General features: G+C 42.0%; 3 protein-coding genes and 1 non-coding gene across 6 annotated transcripts in view; 3 read left to right on the top strand and 1 right to left on the bottom strand.

Moving 5' to 3' along the window:
- The first annotated feature begins 4,773 nt into the window (after nt 1-4,773).
- LOC121711409 (ribonucleoside-diphosphate reductase subunit M2) lies at nt 4,774-8,986 on the top strand. 2 transcript variants are annotated; one of them, XM_042094995.1, is made up of 9 exons: nt 4,774-5,147; nt 5,409-5,489; nt 6,179-6,322; nt 6,468-6,584; nt 6,693-6,826; nt 7,211-7,305; nt 7,414-7,652; nt 7,946-8,059; nt 8,289-8,986. In XM_042094995.1, the coding sequence occupies exons 1-9, from the start codon at nt 5,055-5,057 to the stop codon at nt 8,439-8,441; spliced, it is 1,170 nt and encodes a 389-aa protein (XP_041950929.1). In that variant the 5' UTR covers nt 4,774-5,054; the 3' UTR covers nt 8,442-8,986. The 2 variants fall into 2 exon arrangements, with proteins under 2 accessions (XP_041950929.1, XP_041950930.1); XM_042094996.1 differs by having other exon boundaries at nt 4,799-5,147; nt 5,409-5,477.
- Nucleotides 6,876-7,015, top strand: LOC121712382. The gene has a single exon (XR_006032602.1). It is a non-coding gene; the product is annotated as a small nucleolar RNA SNORD94 (small nucleolar RNA).
- Nucleotides 8,987-9,430: 444 nt separating the features above from the next.
- lgals8a (galectin 8a) lies at nt 9,431-17,487 on the top strand. The gene is made up of 9 exons (XM_042096101.1): nt 9,431-9,593; nt 9,884-9,972; nt 10,313-10,520; nt 13,402-13,521; nt 13,700-13,750; nt 13,982-14,008; nt 14,373-14,461; nt 14,885-15,050; nt 15,969-17,487. The coding sequence occupies exons 1-9, from the start codon at nt 9,555-9,557 to the stop codon at nt 16,116-16,118; spliced, it is 939 nt and encodes a 312-aa protein (XP_041952035.1). The 5' UTR covers nt 9,431-9,554; the 3' UTR covers nt 16,119-17,487.
- A 133-nt stretch (nt 17,488-17,620) lies between these two features.
- zdhhc14 (zinc finger DHHC-type palmitoyltransferase 14) overlaps nt 17,621-23,703 on the bottom strand; it is a 23,644-nt gene continuing 17,561 nt past the window's right edge. Inside the window, exons 9-10 of one of the 2 annotated variants that reach the window (XM_042096099.1) lie at nt 20,658-20,760; nt 17,621-18,939 (exon numbers count right to left, since the gene is read on the bottom strand). In XM_042096099.1, coding sequence (XP_041952033.1) covers nt 18,457-18,939; nt 20,658-20,760 — 586 coding nt within the window. In that variant the 3' untranslated portion in view covers nt 17,621-18,456. The remainder of the gene's footprint in view (nt 18,940-20,657; nt 20,761-23,703) is intronic. The other variant, XM_042096100.1, reaches the window with a different exon arrangement.

Here is a 23,703-nt window from a genome sequence, read left to right as displayed (position 1 = left end):
AAAAACAAGACCTCCGTTTTTTTTTTATTTAAATTCTCTACAAAATTAAAAACATCCATAAGATCTATTTTATCATCCATTTTATCATTGGAATTACAGCCAGATCAATTTCATTTACAATGAAAACGATTCACAACTTAATTTCCATCAGCTATCTGGAGTTTGAACCAATCAAATTCAGGGGCATTGAGTTCCTTTGTGTTCCATAACAACCCGGGCTTCGCCGTCAGCATTGCCCTACATATTACGTAAACTCAAACGTGGACCATGCATTTGTGCTCGTGTCCTAGGTGCAAAAATGGGCAAGTCTACAGCCAAAATTACCACACGTTCGTTATTTGGCTATTTAACTTTATTTTGCCAATAATTCGGCTGCATTTTATAGGCTACTGTAAGAAGACACTTGGCCTGACCTATCTGTAACAGAATGCGTAGGCTAATTTATTCTGATGTAGTACGGAGGAGAGTCTTCAAGCAAATCTTACCGTACTTAATCTCTGAACATTAAAACTGAAGATCTACTCCATGTTGATATTCATTGAAAAATCCACATAACTCTCAAATCTCGCAGCTCTGCGTTTCTGTTTAAAATAACGAAACTTGCGCCCCCTGGAGTCGAAAAAAGAAAGAAAATAGTTTAATGGCCAAGTAGCCTACGTTAACGAATAGGCTACATGGAATTTGGTTTAGGCCTATGCTGTTGTGTCATTCTAGCATTTAAACAATATGCTATGTAGACAATGTATACGTGGAACCTATATTTGCATTACTTCCACTAATGCATACTACATCTTGTTGGGCTGTTCACATTTGCTTTAAGAATTGGCTTGGGTTCTGGGTCCGGGGTTCTGGGTCTGGGGACCCTGGGGGCCAGCGGCCCATGGCTACGGGTTCCGCAAAAATAATCTGCTTTAAATGACAAAGTTGATTAAAAATTCATACAGATGGCGACCCTTTTCACCAATAAAGAAATTGTGTCCATCTGTTTAGTGAACCTGGCCACAAATTTAGAGAATATAAATGGCATGTGCTTGTTGTTACAATTATGAGGGGGTCCTCAGGAAATGTTCTCCCCCACAAGGGGTCCTTTGCACCATAAGGTTTGAGAACCCCTGGTGATCCAATCACAAGTGGTCAGCCCGAGACTCATCACCGTTTACACATATTCAAGAGACAATGCTGACCACTTGTGTCCAGGACGCATCAGTAGCATTTACATTACAAACGATAAGTGGTCCAGGGGTTGAAATAATCTACCAGCCACTTTTATATTTTACTGGCACTTGCTAATTTTCATTCCTGATGTGGTCAAATGTGTTTCAGACCACCTCGGCAAGGGGATTGAATGACCGGATCACAATGTGTGTTGGTGAATGTTTACACTTGTGACTTGTGAACATTTAAAAAACAAATGTAAATGTTCCCTGGATTTTGAAATCTGGTGGATAGAGTATCATCCCACAATTGTACTTTTTCACCCCTAGAGTTGTGAAACTTGTTTTAGTAAGCGTCATATAAGCTACTGAATGCCTAAATCTATCTATATGTCTATTTTTGTCTATCTATCTATCTATCTATCTATCTATCTATCTATCTATCTATCTATCTATCTATAACAATATTATATACAAGCAAGACAAAATATTAAGCCCATATACACCAAACCAGACTGTGACAGCAGTGTTAAGGATGGACTTAACAAAAGCAGTGTAAAACTAACTGGATCAACAGCCCCTGTGATAGACCTCCTCAGTTGCCGCAGAAAGAACACCCTCTGCTGGGCCTTTCTGAAAATAGAGTTGCTGTTGGACTCAAGAAATTATGGTTCCCAGAAACTTGAAGGACTCTGTGGTTGACACAGGGGGGATGTAATACAGGATGTAATACAGTCCGATGCTAACATGTTTGCCAGCAAACTGCAGGGGATCCAGCAGGTATCTTGTGATGTTCTAGCCTAGAAATCTAGACACACCCTAGTGGCAACAAATTACATTTGCTGCCAGGGCTAGTCTAGCAACTCTCCGTTGGCTTGTGAGCTCGAAAAATTAAACTTCTATCAGGCCAATCAAATCATGTATAGAGTTGTTAGGCGGGCTTAACATAATGATTGATGGCAGAGTTGCAACGGTTTGGCTTGAATTCCCTGCTACTTGATAAGATAATGTTGCTTTTGGCGAACAGTGTGACACGAGTTAAGCTTTTATTAAGTTGGCAAAAGTTTGAACTAGCCAACTAGCTCCACTGATGGGAAACCATGGGACTCATAGCACTGTCCTATTGCGTGCAGAAGAAATTTGAAAGACAACCGATTATCCCGCCCCTCGGACTGAGCACTGCGAACGGTGAGTGCCCAGACCCTACATTTTAATGTGGGTCTGGCTCGTCAGGCTAGTGATGTTCTTCAGGTGGGCCAAAACTAGTCTTTCAACGTTTTTTGTGACCTGTAATGGGGGGTTTCTTGTGGACTGGAATAAAGCGTGTTTTAAGCCAGAGGGAACTTCACACAGCTCAAGGGATCTGTTGAAGAACTGTGTGAAGATGAGCCAAATGGTCAGCACAGACAGGAGGGGGGAAACTCTGTCTGGGCATGGTACTTTCCTGGTCTTCATAGGAGTGCAGCAGAGATTCAGGGGGGCAGGGGAGTTGCCAGAGGTGTGATGGTCGCCATTGTTGGGTTGGGGTGGGTGAGGAGTGTGAATGTGTCCCCATCAAACATACATTAAAAAGCCACACTGTTTTAGGCTTGTATAGTAAGCAATTCTGTAGACTACTCATTATATGAAAACAAGATGTGGAGGAGTTGCATCTATGTGCTCATCCAAAGCTGTCTAATTTGGTACAGCAACAAAGCAGGACAAGATCAGACTGCAGCAATCTATAAGGTCAACAGAAAAGATCAACCAGGAAGTGGGCTTAGAAATCCCTACCCTGGACACAAGCTTTTCCAACCCTTCCCTTGCTGTCTTGCCAGTCTGGATATGAGGTCTTATCCTCCAAGTATTGTATTGGAACATATTGTCCTAAATAATATGTTGTTGTAGTCTATTAGTCCTTCAGCCAGACCCCCTAATTTTGGTCAATTGGTGCCATTCAAGGGGAATAACTCTCATTGTGAATTTTGACAAGGTAGGCTATACCACCCTAGAATTAGAAAATATGTGATAGCATTGCATTTGGGGTAGTTTTTTGTGTTTTATCAGCCGGTTTGCCCATTATATGTCCATGGAGGAATATCTTACAGGTGAATGGGCTAAACAAATTAAGTAATATATATAATTGACATAATGTAAATAATCAGCTGTGGAAGTCTTGAGAGGATATCTATTAGTTAAGAGTTTTAGCCTATTGATCTATCCCCTCATAAGCGTATAATAGACATAAACAGGGTGATAACATACAAAAAGCTGCCACCAATACAATGCTATCACTTATATTGACCATACCAAATAATTTATTCCCATATTTTAAAAGATTTCTCCCAGTCCCCCATACACCATCTCTCCATAACACATAGGCCTAGCTGTAGGGTGGTATACCTTGCACTATGAGACTTATTTCCCTCAGATGGTACCGACCAACCACTGGCTCAAGGACTAGAGCTAGAGTGAGAGCATCAGCTGGAAACTCACTTGGGCCAAAATTAATCTGATTTATTCCTCCAAATCCCGTTGTTCCAGAGCTGTTGTAGGTGAGCGACATTTAGGCCTAGTAAAAGTAGGCTAAAACAGAAATATATTTCTGAAGAACGCAGCTTCGACATTCGATTTCATAGACTGTGGGGCTGATACACAATCAGCCAACCAGTAGAGGGCAACACTTGAACTATTATCTAGAACTAGTATTTTTATTTCCTGTGAGTGACTGGACTTACCGTCTACCACAAGTCAACTTGAATAAGGTACATTTCGTAAATATCAGCAGTGATAAGACAACACACACACACAATACATGATAATAATGTAGCCTAATGCAGATTAGTGCACATGTAATGGTTATGGAAATATGTAAACATTATATGCTAGGCCTATATTGTTGTGTAAATGTTTTCTCGTTAAGCCTCCAAAAATATTAAGGAGTCCTGTATTGTCATACTTTTGCTAACAGTTAAAATGGTTGGTTAATCTGTGTGATTTGGGGGCCAGTGTTCATATCAATAAAGGATTTGGTCATGCGATCATGCAAATCTAGACTATTGCCAACACGCGGAAGTCCTAGGTAAACATCCAAGTTTGCGGTTCTAATCCAGTAAAATATATATAATGTTCTGATCAAGTAACTTTTAATTTAGTATAAGATAGTTAAGTGTCAAATATAAGACACACAACCATGCCATTTTACAGATGTACTTTTGTTTACAATCGACGTGGCGGGAAAACGTGCCAAACACAGCTAATTTATATGACTATTTTGCTCTTTTGCGTTATTTTGGGGTAGGGTAAGACTTAGTAAAGACTGTAGAATGCATCAAATAGACAATTCCAATAAAAAATGATTTTGTTTGTTTGGAGAGGTCTAAGTTTTGCCAGGACTGTGTAAAGTCAGCTGTTTAGGAGGGCTAGTCTATCTGTTTATCAGCTGCGCCATTATTAAAATAAGGCTCTGTAGACTTGAGACGTTTTATTTACTTTATAGAATGCATTTTCGCTAACTATTAAGCGCGCATTTTAACTTCTGCATTTTGTTGTTTCGTAACTCGTTTCGTAAAACAAGCTCGATGAGTTTGAAATTCCCGCAATCTAGAAGTGACGTAGAGCAAGTACTATTGGCCAGAAGACTTTGGCCATTTAAATAGACGGCGAATGTCCCTTTTCTATTGGGTAGCTGCTTTCAAGCGCCAAGATTTCAATATAAAGCGACGCCTTTACCTCAAGCTTTTCATTAGGTTCTTTCTTTGTAGCTGACACTATAGCTTGCTAGGCTTGTATTTCAACTAGTCCCGCTTAATTTTACGTGTATTTTATTTTTTTAGGTAACTCAATTGTACTTTTCACGTATTTGTAATCACGTTATAGGATTATTTATTGCTGTCGGTGCTGCTATTAATTTACTTGAAAATGCTGTCTACAAGATCCCCGCTTTCCGCTAAGAACGAGAACATCGTCTCCTCTAAAGTTGAGAACATGTCGTTGACTGACAAAGAAAACACAGTAAGTATACGTATTTGCAATATCGCACACTGGTAATTTTACATCATGTGCATCTGGAAAGCTAACTCCATTGTTAGCAATATTTTCTTTGACAAATTTCATGTTACGTTAACGTTACTGACTGACTTGTTCGCTCTCTAGGCTAGTAAGAGTGTGACCACGTTCTTGTGTATCTTTAAAGTTAACGTTATCGATCAGAACTGAAACGACATCAAATGTTTATCACGTGAAGATGGTTAACAATGCCTTATCTTTTTCCAGCCCCCAAGCCTGAACACTACTCGGATTTTGGCCTCCAAAACCGCGCGTAAAATCTTCGAAGATTCCGAGGTAATTTCATCTGTAACATTGCACTCAGAGTTTATTTGACCTGTTGACTAGCAGTAGATATGGGTACAGCAACATAATTCAAATCACTATGAATCCGTCAACGTTTACATTATCCGTCATACTATGCATTACTTTGGATAGTGTTAAGTTGATGACTGACGAAACTTTGGCGCCATATCTGTCTGAAAGTTAACGCCCGTAAGCTTTAACGTTAACCAGTAGCATTCAATTTATCTAGTACTTATAAGTAGTTACTAATTCCCAATGCATATCATTTTAAATTGTATTTACTATAACGTTATTTGACCTAGATTAATTACATTTAACCCTGACATCGTTGACGTACTGAGACATTCATTTGATCAAGATTAATAATTTTTACATTTCTGACCTAGTTGCTCGCTACTTTATTTCACTTGTGTACATTTTAGTATGGCGAAATCAAAACAATTTCAAGGGCTAACGTTAGCCTATTGTCTTGGTTTACACAACCCAGCCAATTGATCTTATGAAAGGGTCTCTATTTGGGGGAGGGGGTAGCATGGGGCTTCCTTGTGTAACTTCAGTTGGCTATACTAGACATCCAATTGTATAACTGATTGTTTGCTGCCCTTCTAAAGATGTAGTATTTATCTTTTCTGGTAACAATAAATGTGGCGGTACATCGCTGTTCTAAAATGGCTAATTTACTTGATTTACAGCCTACGAAGAAAACAAAAGCAAGCGTTGAAGACGAACCTCTACTGAAGGAGAACCCCCGTCGCTTTGTCATTTTCCCTATCAAGTACCATGACATTTGGCAGATGTACAAAAAGGCAGAGGCCTCTTTCTGGACAGCTGAAGAGGTGAGTTTTAATTTTAAAGCGTTTGTGTTAATCAGCCCATTTCTTAATTTCTCATTCCATAGTGACAAGGGGGGTCTGCGTAGCGGCATAGCCCTTCAAAATTGTGTTCAAGATTCACTCATTTTTCCCTCTTGTATATTTAAAGGTTGATCTCTCCAAAGATCTCTCGCACTGGGAATCGCTGAAGGATGAAGAGAGGCATTTCATCTCTCATGTGTTGGCATTCTTTGCTGCTAGTGATGGCATTGTAAATGAGAACTTGGTAAGCAGGGCATTGCTCACACATCATGGGCTGAGTCATTGGACTCATGTGTGGCAGGGTCAGAGGAAAGAAAACATTACTGTTTTTAATTTGTGGTTTTGCCTCTAGGTGGAGCGTTTCACCCAGGAAGTGCAGGTCACAGAGGCACGTTGCTTCTATGGCTTCCAGATCGCTATGGAGAACATCCATTCTGAGATGTACAGCTTGCTTATCGACACATACATTAAGGACCACAAACAGAGGTGAGACTCAAATGTACTATTGAGACCGTATGCTTTTTTTATTTATTTTTTGGCCGTGATGAGACGCGCAGGGGTACGGACCTCAGCTGATAATGGGAGCTGAGTGTCAGTGGATTAACACGGGTCAGCGGGCATGTGGTCAGCTGACTCGTGGCCACTGGCATGAAACAGTCGCAACGTCTGAGCCATGCAATACTCTTCCCCTCCTTATTGTATGCAGTATAGGCTATGAACAATGAAGCAGTTTAGTCTTGTTAAAATTGACTTGTAAGCTTGGAATCTGTTTAAGTAGGGGGGGGAATGCCATCTGAGAATTCTATCTTTTTTTTTTTTTTTTTTTTGGAGATTTGTTTTTGACACTATGTTAATTGTGATTGCCTGTAGGGAATACCTGTTCAATGCCATTGAGACATTGCCATGTGTTAAGAAGAAGGCTGACTGGGCTCTCAACTGGATTGGCAACAAGAATGCAGAGTTTGGTATGTTCCACCTCCTACTCTTCTGGCTGAGTCTTTTGTTCAAGTAATGTGTTTATTTATTTCCCCCCCATAAGCAAAATGCATAAAGTTGCTTGTTTTTTGTTCTAGGTGAGCGAGTGGTTGCCTTTGCTGCGGTGGAGGGCATATTCTTCTCTGGGTCATTTGCATCTATTTTCTGGCTGAAGAAGCGGGGGCTTATGCCTGGCCTGACCTTCTCCAATGAGCTTATCAGCAGAGATGAAGGCCTGCACTGTGACTTTGCCTGCCTGATGTTCAAGCACCTTCTCAACAAACCATCACATGAAACTGTCAAGAATATCATCATGAATGCAGTTGAGATTGAGCAGGTAATTGATTGATCTTTGAGCCAGTGTAAGAAGCTTGATTGTCTTTCGGGCCCCCACCACCAACTTCAGGGCAGCTCTGCAACCGTGGACTTCAAGGCACCTAATTCTAACTCTAGCACCTTCCAGGCAGCGTTGCTTTGAAGTTGACTGTGGGGGCCCAAAAGACCATATAGCGGACATATTTGTGAAAGAATGTGAAAGAAGGACCATTCATAATGTTGATAATGACTAGTCAAATGTTTTAAGTGGTCTAAGGTGTGTGTGTGTGTGTGTGTGTGTGTGTGTGTGTCCAGGAATTCTTGACGGAAGCCCTCCCAGTCAAGCTGATCGGGATGAACTGTGACATGATGAGGATCTACATTGAGTTCGTTGCTGATAGACTGATGCTGGAGCTGGGTTTTGATAAGGTACAGTCCTGCATAGTCATTTTAAGTCACTTAGTTTTAAAAAAAAAATATGTAGGTATTTCATTCAGTTGCATTAAATTCTCCAAATTGGAAGTGTTATTGTGCATAGGTGCTCACCACTTTGAAACTAATGAAGCTGCGCAGGCTCGGGCCACTGGCGAATGAACCTGATGAGTGACCAACTGCAACGTGTTGTCTAATCTTGATTTACTTGTTTACCTGTCTGCAGATCTACAGATCGGAGAACCCCTTTGACTTCATGGAGAACATCTCTCTGGAGGGCAAGACCAACTTCTTTGAGAAGCGTGTTGGAGAGTACCAAAAGATGGGAGTTATGTCTGGCCCTGTTGACAACACCTTCACGCTAGATGCTGACTTTTAAACAGTTGATCAGATAGGAGGCTTAAACTCCAGTAGCCTGCATCCACCAATCTGTCTTAATCTCGCCTCCCTCAATGGTTTCTAGCCTACAGTAGTTGACCATTAGCGCTAGTAGAGACTAGGTGTAACCTACAGTTCCTCTTGAAGGGAAGGGAGTTAGGAAGGTGTCTTATGGTAGGTCTGGAATGCACTTGAATGCACTCTGGAGGATTTAGTGTCATGTGTACCCTGACTACCTCTGCAATGTTTTCAGCTTGTCATCTGGGTCAAAAAACCTGGTTGGGGGGACAACTGAGCACATTTTGACCCACCACACTTAATTAGTTTTAGTGTAACTTTGGGTTTTTGTTTTTAATGTATTTATCAAGTTTTTATAATAAAGGTACTGATTCAGTTATGTGGATTATTTGTACCATTTTGGGCTGGTGCTGAATTGCTTTGTTGTAATATGATTTTTTTTTTTTTTTTTTTTTGTACTGATCTCTTTAGTGCTTTGCTTGTAAATAGAAATGCATTTTAATAAAACAAAAGAGATGGAACATTGCAGCTATTCTTGATTGTTTTCATTTTGACATCGAATGAGGGGTGGGTGATAACAGAAATAATGTTATATTTAAGTAACAAAGCACATTCGCCTTTGAAGTGTATCCAGACGAACCTGTTAGCAAATCATGATTGACATGAAAATATTTGATACCAAATTGAGTGAACCATTCGTGTAGACCACTTGCTTACCTTCGGCTAAAATGTATGTCTCTGGGTGGTTTGGGCCAGGTAGGCTACATAGACAGTAAAATAAATGCGTAGAAGCACAAGCATGGGTAAATCCAGACGAACCTGTTAGCAAATCTTAATTGAGATGCAAAAAGCACACTAATGGACATGAGAATATTGGATACTGAACCGAGTCAATCATTCGTGTAGTAGACCACTTGCTTGGCATTGACTAACGACTCTTGTCTATGTCACGTGTCTGGGTGGTTTGGGGCGGGTAGGCTAGCAGCTACCGAGATCCAGGAAGTAGGGACAAACACACAAGCGACTGTAATAAATAACACGGGACAGAGGCCTTCCTTTCCTATCAACAGTGAAGAGTTTTCACTTAATCGAAGAAATGTCCGTGAAAATCCCAAGACAAACGATATCGAATCCGGTAGGTTCAGTTTGCATACGATTGCCATTTGGTGGCAAATGAACGATTGTTGTGTTAGTCAGCCAGTCTTAGCTGCTAGCTTCTAAACTTCATAGACCTAATTTTGAAAGTGATTTCCTGCATCATTAAGTTATGCTTATTCAATTACTATTGGGACTAATTGTAGTGATGTGATGGTTAGCAAAACTTGGGGTCCAATTGTTTATCTTGTCTATCTGTGGTCACTTAGGCCTACGTTAGACTGGCATTTTTTCATGCTAACGTAACATTACATTTTTGTTTACACTCAGCCGATTCCCTTCGCTGGGACCATATTAGACGGACTGGTTCCAGGAGAGATGATCCTCATTCAAGGCAGCGTTCCTGTTGATTCGGAGAGGTATTAGGCTTGTAGTTCGATGGAATGAGAGATAAAAAACTACACATTTGACTTGCATTATGTCGCAATACATAATACTTTCATGCTACTTGGTAGCCAGTATGTTGGTTGTGGGAACTGTAGGCTACTCTTTGGAATGGAATCGAAACTAAAGTTCATATTTCTGTTCTTATAATTTGAACATTGCCAACATTTGTCTCAGTGAGTTATGACCACTACCTAACCATGGAATATACTTTTTGTAATGCAGTAGCCTACGTATCGTTTGGTGTATTGTTCGGTGGCAGTCACATCAGGATTTCCAGGAATCAGAATACACTGGCTAAATTATTTTCATCAGGTTTCAGGTAGACTTGACATGTGGGAACAGCATCAAACCACGGGCTGACGTGGCCTTCCATTTCAACCCTCGTTTTAAGAAGACTTGCATTGTCTGCAACACTCTGAAGCTGGAACGTTGGGGCAAGGAGGAGATCCTGTACCAAATGCCCTTCAAACTGGGCTCAGAGTTTGAAATAATAATCCTTGTGCAGATGGACTCATACAAGGTAAGAAGGGAAAAGGTGTTCGATCCAGATTGATTGTGTGACTGACAGATGCACAGGACAGATTGATTGATGGATGGATTATTGAAACATTTTTGCATTTGGACATAAATTGCACAAAACAACTGAATCCAGTGTAGTTTGGAGCTGATGACTGTTGAGAGACACTAATCCCATATAAAATGGTATATGAAAATCTTCTTATCCCCTTTCCTCAACCTTTCCCTCTGTAGTTCAGTCAAAGTGCTCCCTGGTTGTTGGGCCCGCTTGACTTGTTTGGTCTGTTGTTTCAGCGCTCTAAGCGATGCTGGGTAACATCACTTCTGTTGACATTCAAACAAAACAGAAAGCTAGCTCACTACTTCCTCCCCCTCCCTCCCGTGCAATTGAAACTCTCCTAAACGCGCATCTCGTCTGTGATTTGCTGGAACAGTTTTTATGGGCAAGGTTTGCCCAAGTTGTTTTGTGGCTGTTTTTGGAGACAGGACCCATCGTCAAAATTTCTGTGTCCACCACTCTAGTTCATCCAAAACAAACCAGAAAAGGGACTCAAAGTGCTAAATACCAGAATTATCCTTTAAAGAAACTGATGAAACTCTTATTCAGTACAGTGTTTAAATTGGTCAGGGAAGTGGAGTTTGCTATAGGCTATAGTCCCCTGAAGTTTCCCTCAAATCCCCAGTTCCACAGTTACTAAAGAAAGGATGGATGGATGATAATAACTGGACTTTATCATCTTATTGAAGACTGTCTTCATTGTGTCACAGCTTGAGACATACAGTACACTCCCCCTATTGGAGGGGTTGGACAGCCAAACCAGTTGTGCTGAAAATTGTGACCTGCTATACGATCACACCGAGGGTGTTGTTTCAGCTGTAGGTCACAGCTGACAGACTATCCTACGAATCAAGCTGAGCTGTTGTGCCGTGTTTTCTCCTCAGGGATTATCTGGGAATGCAGAATATGCTAGAGCAAGGAAGCAAACATGTTTAATTTTAGATTAATTTAATTGGTTACACTGATTTAGAAGTTTCAAAGAATGGAGGTTTCTTTTTTTCTCTCACCTTTTTATACCTCAAATTCTAGGTCAAGTTGTTCTAATCATAAGAAAGAGTATAGTTTTCTCTAAGATATGGCTGTACCTTGACACAAGATCTGAAGCAAGAGTGTTCAATGAATAATTCAGTTTCACTGCCATTTTTACTTCCTTAATGTGGTTTGCGGCTTGCTTGAGCAGGTAGTCTTCACCACAGCTTCTGAAAGAAAAAAAAGTTAATTATATCTCAGTAATTTATGGACAGTCTCTAAGGGGAACTGTGGCCGGTGTCCACATTTTGGCTTTTCTCTCTGGTACAAAGAACTGACACACAACATTTGGTTTGCATACTCTCAACTTTGCGTCATCTATACAGCTTTTTGGTGGCCAAGCAGCGAAGGCACCCATTGTGTTTCTATGTTTTCTTCCCTATTATTACGCTTCTGTCATTGAAGTCAATGGCAGCCCATAGAACCGTCTGGTAAAAAGTTGTGAAATTTGGCACACTGATTAGGGACAGTCCAATGATTAATTTCACCAAGTTTCATGCCGGCACCTCGAGCGCCACCAACAGGCCAAATTTGGACGTGCGTTCACGCACGTAACTTGTGACCCGTAGGCCCAATTGTCAAAAATGAGGTATTGTTGGAATCCTTGGACCAAGCTGAGTTCAACGCACCCTATGACATCATTTTCCACCATGATGGATTTTCCGCCATATTGGATTTTAGTGAAAGTGAAACTAAAACTTCACAGGTCACAAATTTTGTCCGATCGTCACCAAACTTGACACACATGATCTTCAGACCAAGCCTCACAAAAGTTGTGGTGTTTTGTCTTCGGAACTATAACCGTTCACCCGTAATATCCAATCGAAATTTGCGGCGAAGCCGCCAAACAGGAAGTGAGCTCGTATCTCAGCAACCCTTGCATGTATCAAAGCCAAACTTTGTGCATGGACTCAGGACCCAATCATTGGTGACCTTTGACCTCTAGGGGGCGCTGCAATTAGCAAAAATGCATGTTGGCCTGTAGCTGTTGATGTGTTTGGAATTAAAATGTACTAGTGGTGTCTGGTAATACTGTTGGAGGTCCTTAGGCCGACCCAGGCCAACTTGTGATGTCATCGTAATTGATTCGGCCGCCATGTTGGATTTAATCAAAAACATCAAAACGTTTTCACAGGTCGCAAATTTTATCTGATCTTCACCAAAATTGGCACAGACCATCTTCAGGCCATAACCTATCAATATGTTGCTCTCTGGAACAATTGACAAAAGCTTTCGCCCGTAACAGCCAATCGAAATTGGTGGCGAAGCCGCAAAACGGGAAGTGAGCTCATATCTCAGTAACCCTGCCATGTATCATAACCAAACTTACTACATATATTCATGACCCTATTAGGAGGACGCTCAAAAAATTTGGTGACCTTTGACCTGTAGGGGGTGCTACAATTAGCAATATTGCATTTTGATCAGTAGTTTCTGATGTGTTTTATCGATCTTTTATTTTTTGATGTGAAATTGATGACAACATGTTCCATCCAGTTGGAACCTGGCGGAGGCAGTGGCAATACTCAGCCCTGTTTCAGCTCTACAAAATCAGCTATGTTTTGATGTGACACTTGTTGAAAGTGTTGATCGCGGATGTCTGCTAAGTTGTATTTTGTCGCCGTGGCTACTCCGGCCTATTCTGCTTGGCCCCCTCATTGCTGCTTGCAGCTATATTTATGCATAAAATTGTGCCTGTTAGCCCCTAAATGTCTTTCGAATGAGTTCCTCCATTATTGTAGTCAGTGAAGGAGACGCCTGATGTAGTTCAGTGTGTATTTCCTGTGTTCTCCTGTAGGTGGCAGTAAATGGCGCTCATGTGCTTCAGTACAAACACAGGCTGGATCTGAGCAAGGTGGACACCATAAACATCTCAGGAAAGGTCCACATGAAGACCATTGGCTTCATCCGAAACTCTGTGAGCATCATATAGCTGTAAATGATTAATAGACCTTTTGATATTGTGGGAACATGTGGATTTTGGTACCGTCACGCATATGTTTAGTATGTTTGTTTGCAAATAGACATGGGTGGTCATGTTAAATAATGATTAAGGAAATAATTAATTAATGGGTAATGATTTGACATTTTTGTAGGAACCAGCTCCAGCTCAGGCTGTGGGAACAAACAAAGTCCCTCAAGCCAATGTAAGAACATTTCATTCTATGAATATGTTATTGTAAATGCCATTCACTGATGCACACAGCTAATATTAATATTCTAGGCAAAAGCTGAGGTAATGCCCTAAATACTGCCACTAAAGCAATCAGCCTTGACTAATGTTAATGTCGCAATCAACCTTGATAACCATAGATCAAACACCCTTGTAGGTTTCCAACCAATGGAAACTTTAAACTAAAATTTTTGTTGTTTCATAGGGGACGTTTATGCATTCAGGTGACTTGGTGAGTGAGCGCAACTTTACCGAAGCCATAAATGTTTGGTGCATGACTCATAAACAGCAGCTAGCTGATCATTTGTACACTGCATGATATCAAACTGGATAAGTGAATTTGAAGCAAATCAAGAGCGTTAGCTGAAGAGCCGTTAGCAACTAAGCCTAGATCTGACATTTCAAGTCCCAGATTTTCTTTCTCATGTCTCTAGGATAATAATGTCAGTTCAAATGTAAGGTCAGATAGAGCAATGTTCATTGAGCTGGTTGGAAATTCTTAAAAACATCAACCAAATTCCTAGTGTAAAATATCAATCTACTTTTCTTTCAAAAGAGTATCATGGGCATAAGACCATTCCTTTCTGTTGTTCTAGAGCCTTCCATTCAGAGGTACCATAGAGAAAGGGGTTTGTCCTGGACTAACCATCTTCATAAAAGGCCATATAAACCCATATCCACACAGGTTTGTTCTTCATGTACATTTTGATGTTTAAAATGACTGCTGTGCTCTTAAGTATGGTGCACTGCATATTATATGATATTATATGTTTGAACATGAGGGGATTCAGTGTATATTTGTTTAGGAATCAGTTACTTTTTTGTAAATTTAATTTGATAATTACTGTCACTCACTCACAAGTACCACCATGGGTTTGTCTTGCTGTGTGACTAAAGATCACTGGTGTCACTCTGCAGCATCTGCAGACATGCATGTGTCTATCAGCTGTGAAAACAACACCCCTCTAGCAGCCTGATAAATATGTGCACATGGAAGTAATGAAGTTGCAATGCAAACATTATGCAGCTTTGTGAAAAGACATTTAAATGTCTCCTTTTTTGATGTTCTTGTGCACTTTGCATTTGTCTTTTCTTGGTTTTCCTCCAGCTTCTCTGTTAATCTGTGTGTGGGTGGCACCAAGGATATTGCGCTGCATCTGAACCCTCGTCTAAAGTCTGCCACGTTCGTCCTTAACTCCTACCTGTCTGAGTGCTGGGGGAAGGAGGAAAAGAACCTCTCCAACTTCCCTTTCACACCAAGGGAGTACTTTGAGGTAAGGGCGCCTTACAGTACTGTACAATACCCTTAAGCCAGTGACGGGAATGTAGGAAATTGAATGTCCTAAAGGATATCTGGGTTCATTGAATTCAACCAGAGCCTTATTGAGCGTTTCAAGAGAGTTCCATTATCGGCATCATAGTTTTAACATTTCTAATGTTATCTTAATGAAGCGGAAGTAGATTGGGAACAAAATAGAACGTTCAAGCATTGTTTTTGTTTTTCTTGTTGAAAGGGATAGGGATAGGGCTAGGGCTCTGAATTCAACATAGAGTTTTAGAACCTTACATTGTTACAGAACAGAATCTTCTGTTAGAATGTTCAAAACTTTCCTGCTGAAGGGTTAACGTTCTACTTGACACAGCGCTGACACAGAATTCTGTTCCTGTGTCAGTGTATTTGAGCAAGTCTTTGTTTAAATGTAAATTTCACATAAATGAGGTTCCATGGTGTCATTGTTGGTAATCATATCAGAGAGAAACTATCATACTATTGTATTGTTAGAAAGCCTGACCAGAAAAGGCAGATGGTTGTTATTGGAACCCACGGGGCTGAAAAATACTTGAAATAGACGCAAGCAAAAATTCCAAGAATTTTGGCTCATGTATCGGAAAAGTGCCGGAATTTCTGGGTCAACTACTACTGCCCAAAGTTGGAATGACGTCAGCCCATGTGGTTCAAGAGAAATGTTTTAAACTCCCATTGCATTGTCAGACTCAGCCACTAGGAGGCATTTATCTTTACTGATAGCGATGAACTTGAAAAGGTGTGGGAACATTCTTGAATTGGATATTCTCAAACGGGCAGGAACACTATTATCAACAATGTCAATTTGTAAGCAGATGAAATAAATGGCCGAGGGCAGGGGGCATACAGGATAAAGCTCATCACTTGTTTTCTGTCTCCCTCTTAGATGATCATTCTATGTGAGGCTCAGGAGTTCAAAGTGGCTGTGAACGGAGTTCACCAGCTCAGCTACAAGCACCGTGTCCAGGATCTTGTCCGCGTGAACGCCCTGGAGATCATGGGAGACATCCAGCTGCTGGATGTCCAGGTGCGGTAAACATCGCCATCGTCCTGCACAACTTCACCGGAGCTGACCGGACCCTCAGATAACTGACCGGAGCCAGAGGCCTCATTCCTCAACCTCATTCCATCATGTTGTATCTCTGCAGCTTCAGATACTTAGACCAAAGCCCAGGTTTCATTTCTGTAGAAAGAACTATTTTATTACAGTTAAGCGCAAAATTATTCATATCTATGTCAAATTTTGATTTATACTTTGATTAATACTTTCTTCGGGCATGTTTTTGCACAATGACTCACATTGTTTGTGTCATGTGCAAATGTAATTTCCATCGAAAAGAAGACGTTTTTGGTCAAATTAAGGTTCACTATAAATCAACATTTGGCATGAGTACTATGAATAATTTTGGGCTTAACTGTACATGCCATATGACTTAGACTCCCACCGATTTCCTCTCAGCGCCATGCATGTAAAGCTATTTTGCTTATAAAGGAGTCTTATAGACATCGCTTCTGCATTTAAATATGGCTAAATGAATGTACGCTAGACAGGAACAAATGTTGCACTATTTCTTAACCAATGCTAACATAGTTCATATATTCTTGACTATAGTCACTGTGACCACTATTAATCTAGGGGTTCTCTTGTCACTTGTGCTGAGAACAATAATCAAAATAAACCTGAAAAGTGTTAATTGAAGGAGAAGGAGAGGTATGCTACCTCAGCAACTTGTCCCCAAGTCAATGAACAATTGGCCAACTTGGCATGTTAAAGTTCTTTGTTGGGTCAACATGAAGAATGTTTTTATTTTTGTTTGTTCAATTGTGTCCAGTGTGCCGTGTCTGTGTAAGAATTGAGACACATAAAGTCAGCTGAACGGCATATTAAACCTTTGGCTGAATAACAAAAATAACCTGGTTTACCTACGCCTTGGACCATAAACAAACTCATTGAGCAGTTCATGTACACATTGATTTTCATAGTCCATTGGCTATGTGAGGTTGTAAACAGAAGCACACGTGAAAGAGCAGAGCATGTAAAAAGAAAAAAGGTCAGTGGAGCAGTGTTGGCTCAGATACTGACTGGTCAAAGCGAGTCATACCAGCACATCAAGACATCAGGGAGATGGAACCCTTGGGCAGAGTCTCTATGCAAGTGCACATAATCCACGTTTTTGTGTTTTAATTGACATGCACTGACCAATTTATTTTACCTGCATGTCACGTTGTGTACCATTGTACCATTAAATCCCTCTCACTTTCCTCAGGATTGGATTCATATTAATATATTGACTAAACTCGTTTTTCCTAAGCAATATTCAAGCTCTATATTTATATGATAATATGTATGGTAAAATGAAGGCTTTTTGTGTACTATGACCATGAATAAATGACAATTTCTTTAATGCTGAATCTGGTTTTGTATATGTACATCTATGAATGTTTGAGGTATAAGTTTTAATTCAGTTGGTCTATTCACTGTTCTAGATAATGTTAGCGAATTAAGAGCTGCAAAATTAGTTACAAAAGGCAAGTGAATTGCACATAAAAAGTTGTAAATTTAATAATATCCACTTGAAATCACTAACACAGTTCAGAAATCTGAATAGTCCTTGGCACATCACCACCTGGCACTCGGGCACGACTGCCTGATTTGGCATCATCACATTCTACCAATAATGTAACATCTTGTACATTGTGATGCTTTAAGTGAGTTGATTAACATTGCTTAACTGCTCAGGGTCAGCAGGAGACTACTGGACATCTGAGATCATACAAAAAGGCAGTGGACCATCAGTCTTCAGCATCCAATTGAGGCATTCAAGTCCTGCTTTTAGTAAAAAAAAAACCACATACACACCCCTACACACACACACACAAACTCTTTATCAGGCATTTTCGATGTAAGAAGATAACCTTCAGAGTTCACCTTCTAATGGCCATTTTCCAATGACCACAACAATCAGAGGAGATGTGTGCAGAATACTGAGTGTCACGATATGAGAGGGCTTGGTCACAGAGGACACGTAGTGAGGTGAGTGTGTGTCCAGCTCATCCATATGCTGATGGGAACCTCCACAAAACAGGCCTTTTAGCAACGAGTCCACAGAGCACCCTAATATAAGTTGAGGTGACAGCTTGGCACTGCTGTGTGGAGAAGGAGCTGGAGGAGGAGCAGGAGGAGGAGGACCGGTGCAGACCTCTATAGTGGTCAGTGCTTGGCCCAGTCGCACTGTAATTCACCACGGGAAGCGACTCGGTAAATCTAGGAGAGTCAGGGCGGGTCCTTTAGGCTGTCTAGCTTGGCTTCATCCGTCTGGGTAATGTAGTGCAAGAGAGAGGAGGGGGGGGGGGGGGGGGTCAGGGTGTCCGGCTCACACCGAGCTGAGCTTGACCAGGCCTCTGACCGAGTCCTCGTGCAGGGAGTCCTGGCTGGCGGGGTTGTAGAGCTGGGCGGGGTGGAGGTGCGGCGGGTGCGGGTGCGGGCCGTGCGCCGGACATGGCATGGCGGCCACCACCAGGGCGGAGTGCGGAGGCGGCGACGGCGGCGAGGGCGTCTCCTCGGGGCTGGCCAAGTGGTGGTGGCGGCAGTGCGGGTCCGCGTCGCTCCGCAGAGCCAGCAGCTCGCCCGCGCACGTCAGGCCGGGCATGGACGAGGGCAGCGAGGCCAGCGACGACGACGGCGGGGGCTGTCCACCCGGGCCCAGCGAGGCGCAGGGCCCCACCAGCGAGCTCTTCCCCGGGAGCGCGTGGCCCACCGCCGCGGCCGGCAGGATGACGGAGTCGGTGTGGAGCAGCGGCGTGGCGGCAGCCTGCAAAACGAATTTGGTGCTCTGAATGCACTGGTGCTGGTCACACTGGGGGAGGGAGAGAAGCAGAGCGGGCAGGGACGGAGACAAGAGAAACACGGGTGAGCACGGAGAGGTCAGTGTAGAGGAGTGGACAACAGACACGTAGAAAAGAGCGATACGGGACATTAGTTAAGGTTAATTAGAAATTTCACAGGATTAATTCAGGATTCATTTAGTGCAGGCAGTTATTCAGATCAAGTGTGTAGCCCAGAAGCATTGACAAAGATGGGGAAAACATAAGAGGTTTACAGATTTCCTCACGTCACTCTGAATACCGATCAAATCGGAAGTTCACTTCGTTTAGCATATTACCTATAGTGAAGGGAGAGAGCAGTCACCCCACCCGGCTTCGAACCCGCTCTCTGGGGTACCAAACATGCAGCTTGACCGCAACACCAAAGAGCCAGGCAGTCAGAGCACATACTCAACCGTAGCGACGGCACTCCACAACACATTGCCCTCCCCCTCAGAGGCCCCTGCGCTTAAACACACTGGCGTCCCTTACACATCCACCAGCCACATTCTCCCATCTCATGTTAGTCCAGGAAAGTTTTTTTTCCACCAGGCTCCATGATCCGTTGGCATCAAATCTGTGCTCAGACCACCTGGGCTATATTCCAGTACAGGAAATCAGCCTTTAGTCTGTGGACACTGGCAATCAGATCTTCAGATCTACATTTCATGGGACAGACGTTCCCAATCCCAATCCAAAGCCTTGAGTGGAGTGTTTTTACTGGGCCCATGTACAGCCATCTGATCTGCCTGTTTGGTGTCCTGAGGGGGACTGAATGGCTAAGGGTTGATTAGGATTAAACTGCAGAAGCTACAAAAGAGAAACAGTGTGGTGGGGAACACACACACACACACACACACACACACACACACACACTATATGTTGTTGTTTACAATTTCTCTCTCTCTCACACACACACACACACACACACACAATTTCTCCTACCCTCTCCTTTGTTCTACACACACACACACACACACACACACACACACACACACACACACACTCCATCTAATTCCATCAGTATTCAGCAGTGCTGCTGTGCTCTCCTGAGACCCAGACTGGCTTAAAACACGCATCTACTCAGCAGGACGTCGGCAGAGCCAGCACATCCGGTGGAATCACTCCACTGATCTCAAATCAGCCGAGTCCATACAAAACATAGCAGCACACCACACCGCAGCTTCCTCTGCTGTGCCCAGAGTCCAAATCAAACGCCCTAAACACCAACTGCAGTCAGTAGCCAGCAGTCATATGAATGACAATATGCTTGGGAGTTTATAGTTTCCCATTGGCAAAGGCACGTCTCCCATTCCCTTTCTTTGATTCTCAATTTTATCACAGTGGCATGAATACTTCAGACATTTTCCCTGGAAATGGAACGGGATGATATGATGGTGGAGGCTCCCATAAGTGAAAGCCGTATGTATTATTTAGAGTGACGAGAGTTAATAAAATATAGGGAACTACTCAGACAGACACATATAGGCTCATATAGGCTATATATACAGACCTGCATACACCATGCTTCAAGAGCTGGTAGTCCAAGTAAAAAAAAAAAAAAGCACACGGACACAAGCATACACACAAGGACACAGACGCAGAGACACACACACACACACACACACACACACACACACACACACACACACAGGACAGTGACACATACATATAGATCTTACATGGAGACTCACAAACACACCAGGCTTACCATGTGAGCATGAAGCTGGGTGGGGGTGTATATGCTGGTCCCGTTGGAGTGACAGACAGGCTGTGGGGTATCGGGCTGGAGGAAGCCTCTCCTGTCAATCAAACTAAAAGAACACAGACAACGACCATCAGCGCTGGTCTCGTCTCAGTGTAGGAATTCTGTAGCATTATCTGGTCAGTCAGTGTGAGTCTATGATGTGCTCTGTCAATGGAATATGACAGTGTAGCTCATCTATAGGTCTGTAGGATGTTTTCACTGTGAGGCAACTTAACACAACTAGAGACACAGTGTGTGCATTTACCAAAAAATGTTGGAGATTACTTAACACTTTGAACATGTATTAAAGGAAAACTTAGATTTTAAAACCGCCCCCAGAGTGTAGCACTGTAGCTGCCAGGCTACTCTAACTGTTAGCACTGATTTATTTTCATACCGACAGAACTCGATGACCTCCAGAAACAGAGATCTCTGTAAAAAATTGCCAGAATTCTCCTTTAAGTGTCTAGACCCATATGTTTATGTGAGAACATCAATGACCATGTGTCTGTGTCTTTATAGGCATATGCGCATGTGAGAGAGTGGAGTTGTAGGCAAGGGCGTCAGTTTGTTTTTAGAAGTGGTGGGGACAATAACCATAAGCTTGAGTGTGGTTTGAAAAGTGCGGGGTACCCTTATGTGAGCTATTCATCCATTCAACGCGGCATTACAATATGCTTAACAGTAGTGTTGCGCCGGTTAAGGTTTTTTAACATCCGCACCCACCCGACCCGTCAGGAGAGTCGATCTGCACCCACTCGACCCTCAAAAATATGCACTGATTAACTACCCGAACCGACAAAAAAAAAAAAACAATGTGCCTATAGCCTAGGCTATCCTTTGCAGTTCATATTGAGGTAGAGGCAATGCTTTCTTATTAACTAAACACTAAAACAAGAAGAATTTGCACTGTAGCATATGCTTCAACAAAAGGCCTTTTCACACAGAGATCACGCAAAATTTGCGGGAATAGGAGACGTCTCCCTGCGTTGGCCGTGATTCCCCTTCACAGGCTACTGTGGCCTTGGTCAGTGGCGCCGCCAGCCTCAATCCTGTAGCCTACGCACTGTGCGTACAAATTATTCATGAAATCATTCAATATTACAACAATAAAAATAGCTTGTGTTCTGTCTTAATTGAAACATGCTTCACGCACAAATGATAGCCTAGGGCAAAGAGAATGGGCATCTCAACATAAGGATACATTAGAAGATGATGATTGGTGTCAACTTTGTCACACGACGTGATAAGCAGTTCTGGCGCTTAAAAACGCAACGTTCCATTCAGTCATAAATCATTCAAACTTAGGCCTAGTGCTTGTCATGAAAAGAAAACAGCAGCTTAATATTTTTTCAGGTGTTTAACAGCAGGCCTAGGCGCACTGTTAACAGTTACGCTGTAGGCAGTGAGATTATTAGGCATTGTATCCTGTCACTCTGTTTGGAACATCGCAGTTCGGGTTGATAAGATTCAGTTAATGTGAGTATGGGTCGTCTCAAAGTTTGGGACAACCAAACAGCAGAGTAGGCAAAGCAAATCCTAATTGTTAGGTTATCAATAGCTGTCTTTTCTCTAGGCCTAGGCCCAGGGGCGGTTCTAGGGGCGGGGCCACAGGGGCCCGGGCCCCATCTGAAATCTCATTGGCCCCTGACTGGCCCCTGTACCGTCAATCATCAATAAGTGTCAAACTTGTTGAGAACGACGATCAGAGATGCAATTCCATTCCCAAACAACTGGTGGCAGTAATGCACCTATGAAGCCTGAAAGCTAAAGCACACAGTGAACTGTAAAGGAAAGAATACATTTGGCTAATGTGTCTCTGCTAATGTGAAGAAACGATACATTTGGCTAACTAAGGAAGTATCAGCTAATGTGAAGAATCGATACATTTGGCTAACGAAAGTATCAGCTAGAATTCTAACGTGAAGAACCGATGGCAGCGTTTCATCCTCCACAGAAGTTTCTTGGTGAGTCACAAATCTCTATGTTGGTTATTATCATCATTATGTGAAAGGGACGTTTATTTGTTGCTGTCCCAATATGTTAAGTTTTTCAATTAAATTACGAAGCAGCAGCAAGCTTGCAGTGAACTGTTAACTGACTTAGTCAGTGAACTGTTAACATTAACTTAACGTTAGGTTACTTGAGTTGAGGTTTGATTGTTATTCATTGTTAGCATGCTGATATATTTTATGTAAGGTAATGTATGAAGTGTTTGAAATGGTGTTATATGAAATGCAGAGAAATGGACATCCTGTTTGTTTGGGGTCCGAAATGAATAATATTACATGCGCTAGTGCGGCCTTACCAAATGTAAATAACGTTCGATTTTTTTTGCTTGAGGAAAAAGTTTGGCAGCTGCTATCATGAACATTAGAATACATGCCTAATAGCTAACGCTACGTTTTTGTAGTTAATGTGAGCTATCATTGCAAAGTTATTAACCACTATTCTGAGTTTATTTGATTCATGGGCTTTGCATGAACTCTGTCTCAAAGTGTTAGGACAAGGAGAGTTTTATTGAGATAAATTGGTTAAATTTTCTACTCTATTCACTCAAGCTTTATATGATTTAAAAAAATAATAATAGCTGGTTTTACAGTTGCCAGAGGACATGCTGAATACAAGCATGGATTTTGTGACACGCATTTGTGTTTCACCTACAGACTGGGATGGCGCAGGAGCTGGTGACTTCAACCCACAGTCTTCAGAACCACCAGTCACCAAGCATAGCTGCTCCTAATGGTATGATGCTATTTCCTATTGCCACTACAGTGAGCATATTTTGTCATTCATTTTAGAAACGCCAGGTTGACAGTGGGTTATGAAAGTTAATAACAATTAAGTTACTCAAACTTGTTTCATTTTCTTCTCTCCAGACATTTCCCATTCTAGAGCAGATGGTTCTGTACAACCTCTCCTAAACTGGTATTCCGCAAGATGCAGCACGGAAATAGGAAGAGGCCACTCAATGACTTCTGATACAAAGACTTTAAATACTATAAATAGT

The sequence above is a fragment of the Alosa sapidissima genome, chromosome 6 (genome assembly GCF_018492685.1).
Source record: "Alosa sapidissima isolate fAloSap1 chromosome 6, fAloSap1.pri, whole genome shotgun sequence".
Taxonomy (NCBI): Eukaryota; Metazoa; Chordata; class Actinopteri; order Clupeiformes; family Clupeidae; genus Alosa; species Alosa sapidissima.
Note: the sequence above shows the minus strand (reverse complement) of the source record. Positions and strands in the feature narration are given on the sequence as shown.

What these genes read in the sequence shown, in the direction of transcription:
- LOC121711409 (XM_042094995.1), top strand. Translation starts at nt 5,055, where the DNA reads ATGCTGTCTACAAGATCCCCGCTTTCCGCTAAGAACGAGAACATCGTC. An exon ending in TGACTGACAAAGAAAACACA is followed by an intron (nt 5,148 to 5,408) that starts GTAAGTATACGT and finishes ATCTTTTTCCAG; the next exon opens with CCCCCAAGCCTGAACACTAC. An exon ending in ATTAAGGACCACAAACAGAG is followed by an intron (nt 6,827 to 7,210) that starts GTGAGACTCAAA and finishes GATTGCCTGTAG; the next exon opens with GGAATACCTGTTCAATGCCA.
- lgals8a (XM_042096101.1), top strand. Translation starts at nt 9,555, where the DNA reads ATGTCCGTGAAAATCCCAAGACAAACGATATCGAATCCG. An exon ending in GACAAACGATATCGAATCCG is followed by an intron (nt 9,594 to 9,883) that starts GTAGGTTCAGTT and finishes GTTTACACTCAG; the next exon opens with CCGATTCCCTTCGCTGGGAC. An exon ending in GTTCCTGTTGATTCGGAGAG is followed by an intron (nt 9,973 to 10,312) that starts GTATTAGGCTTG and finishes TATTTTCATCAG; the next exon opens with GTTTCAGGTAGACTTGACAT.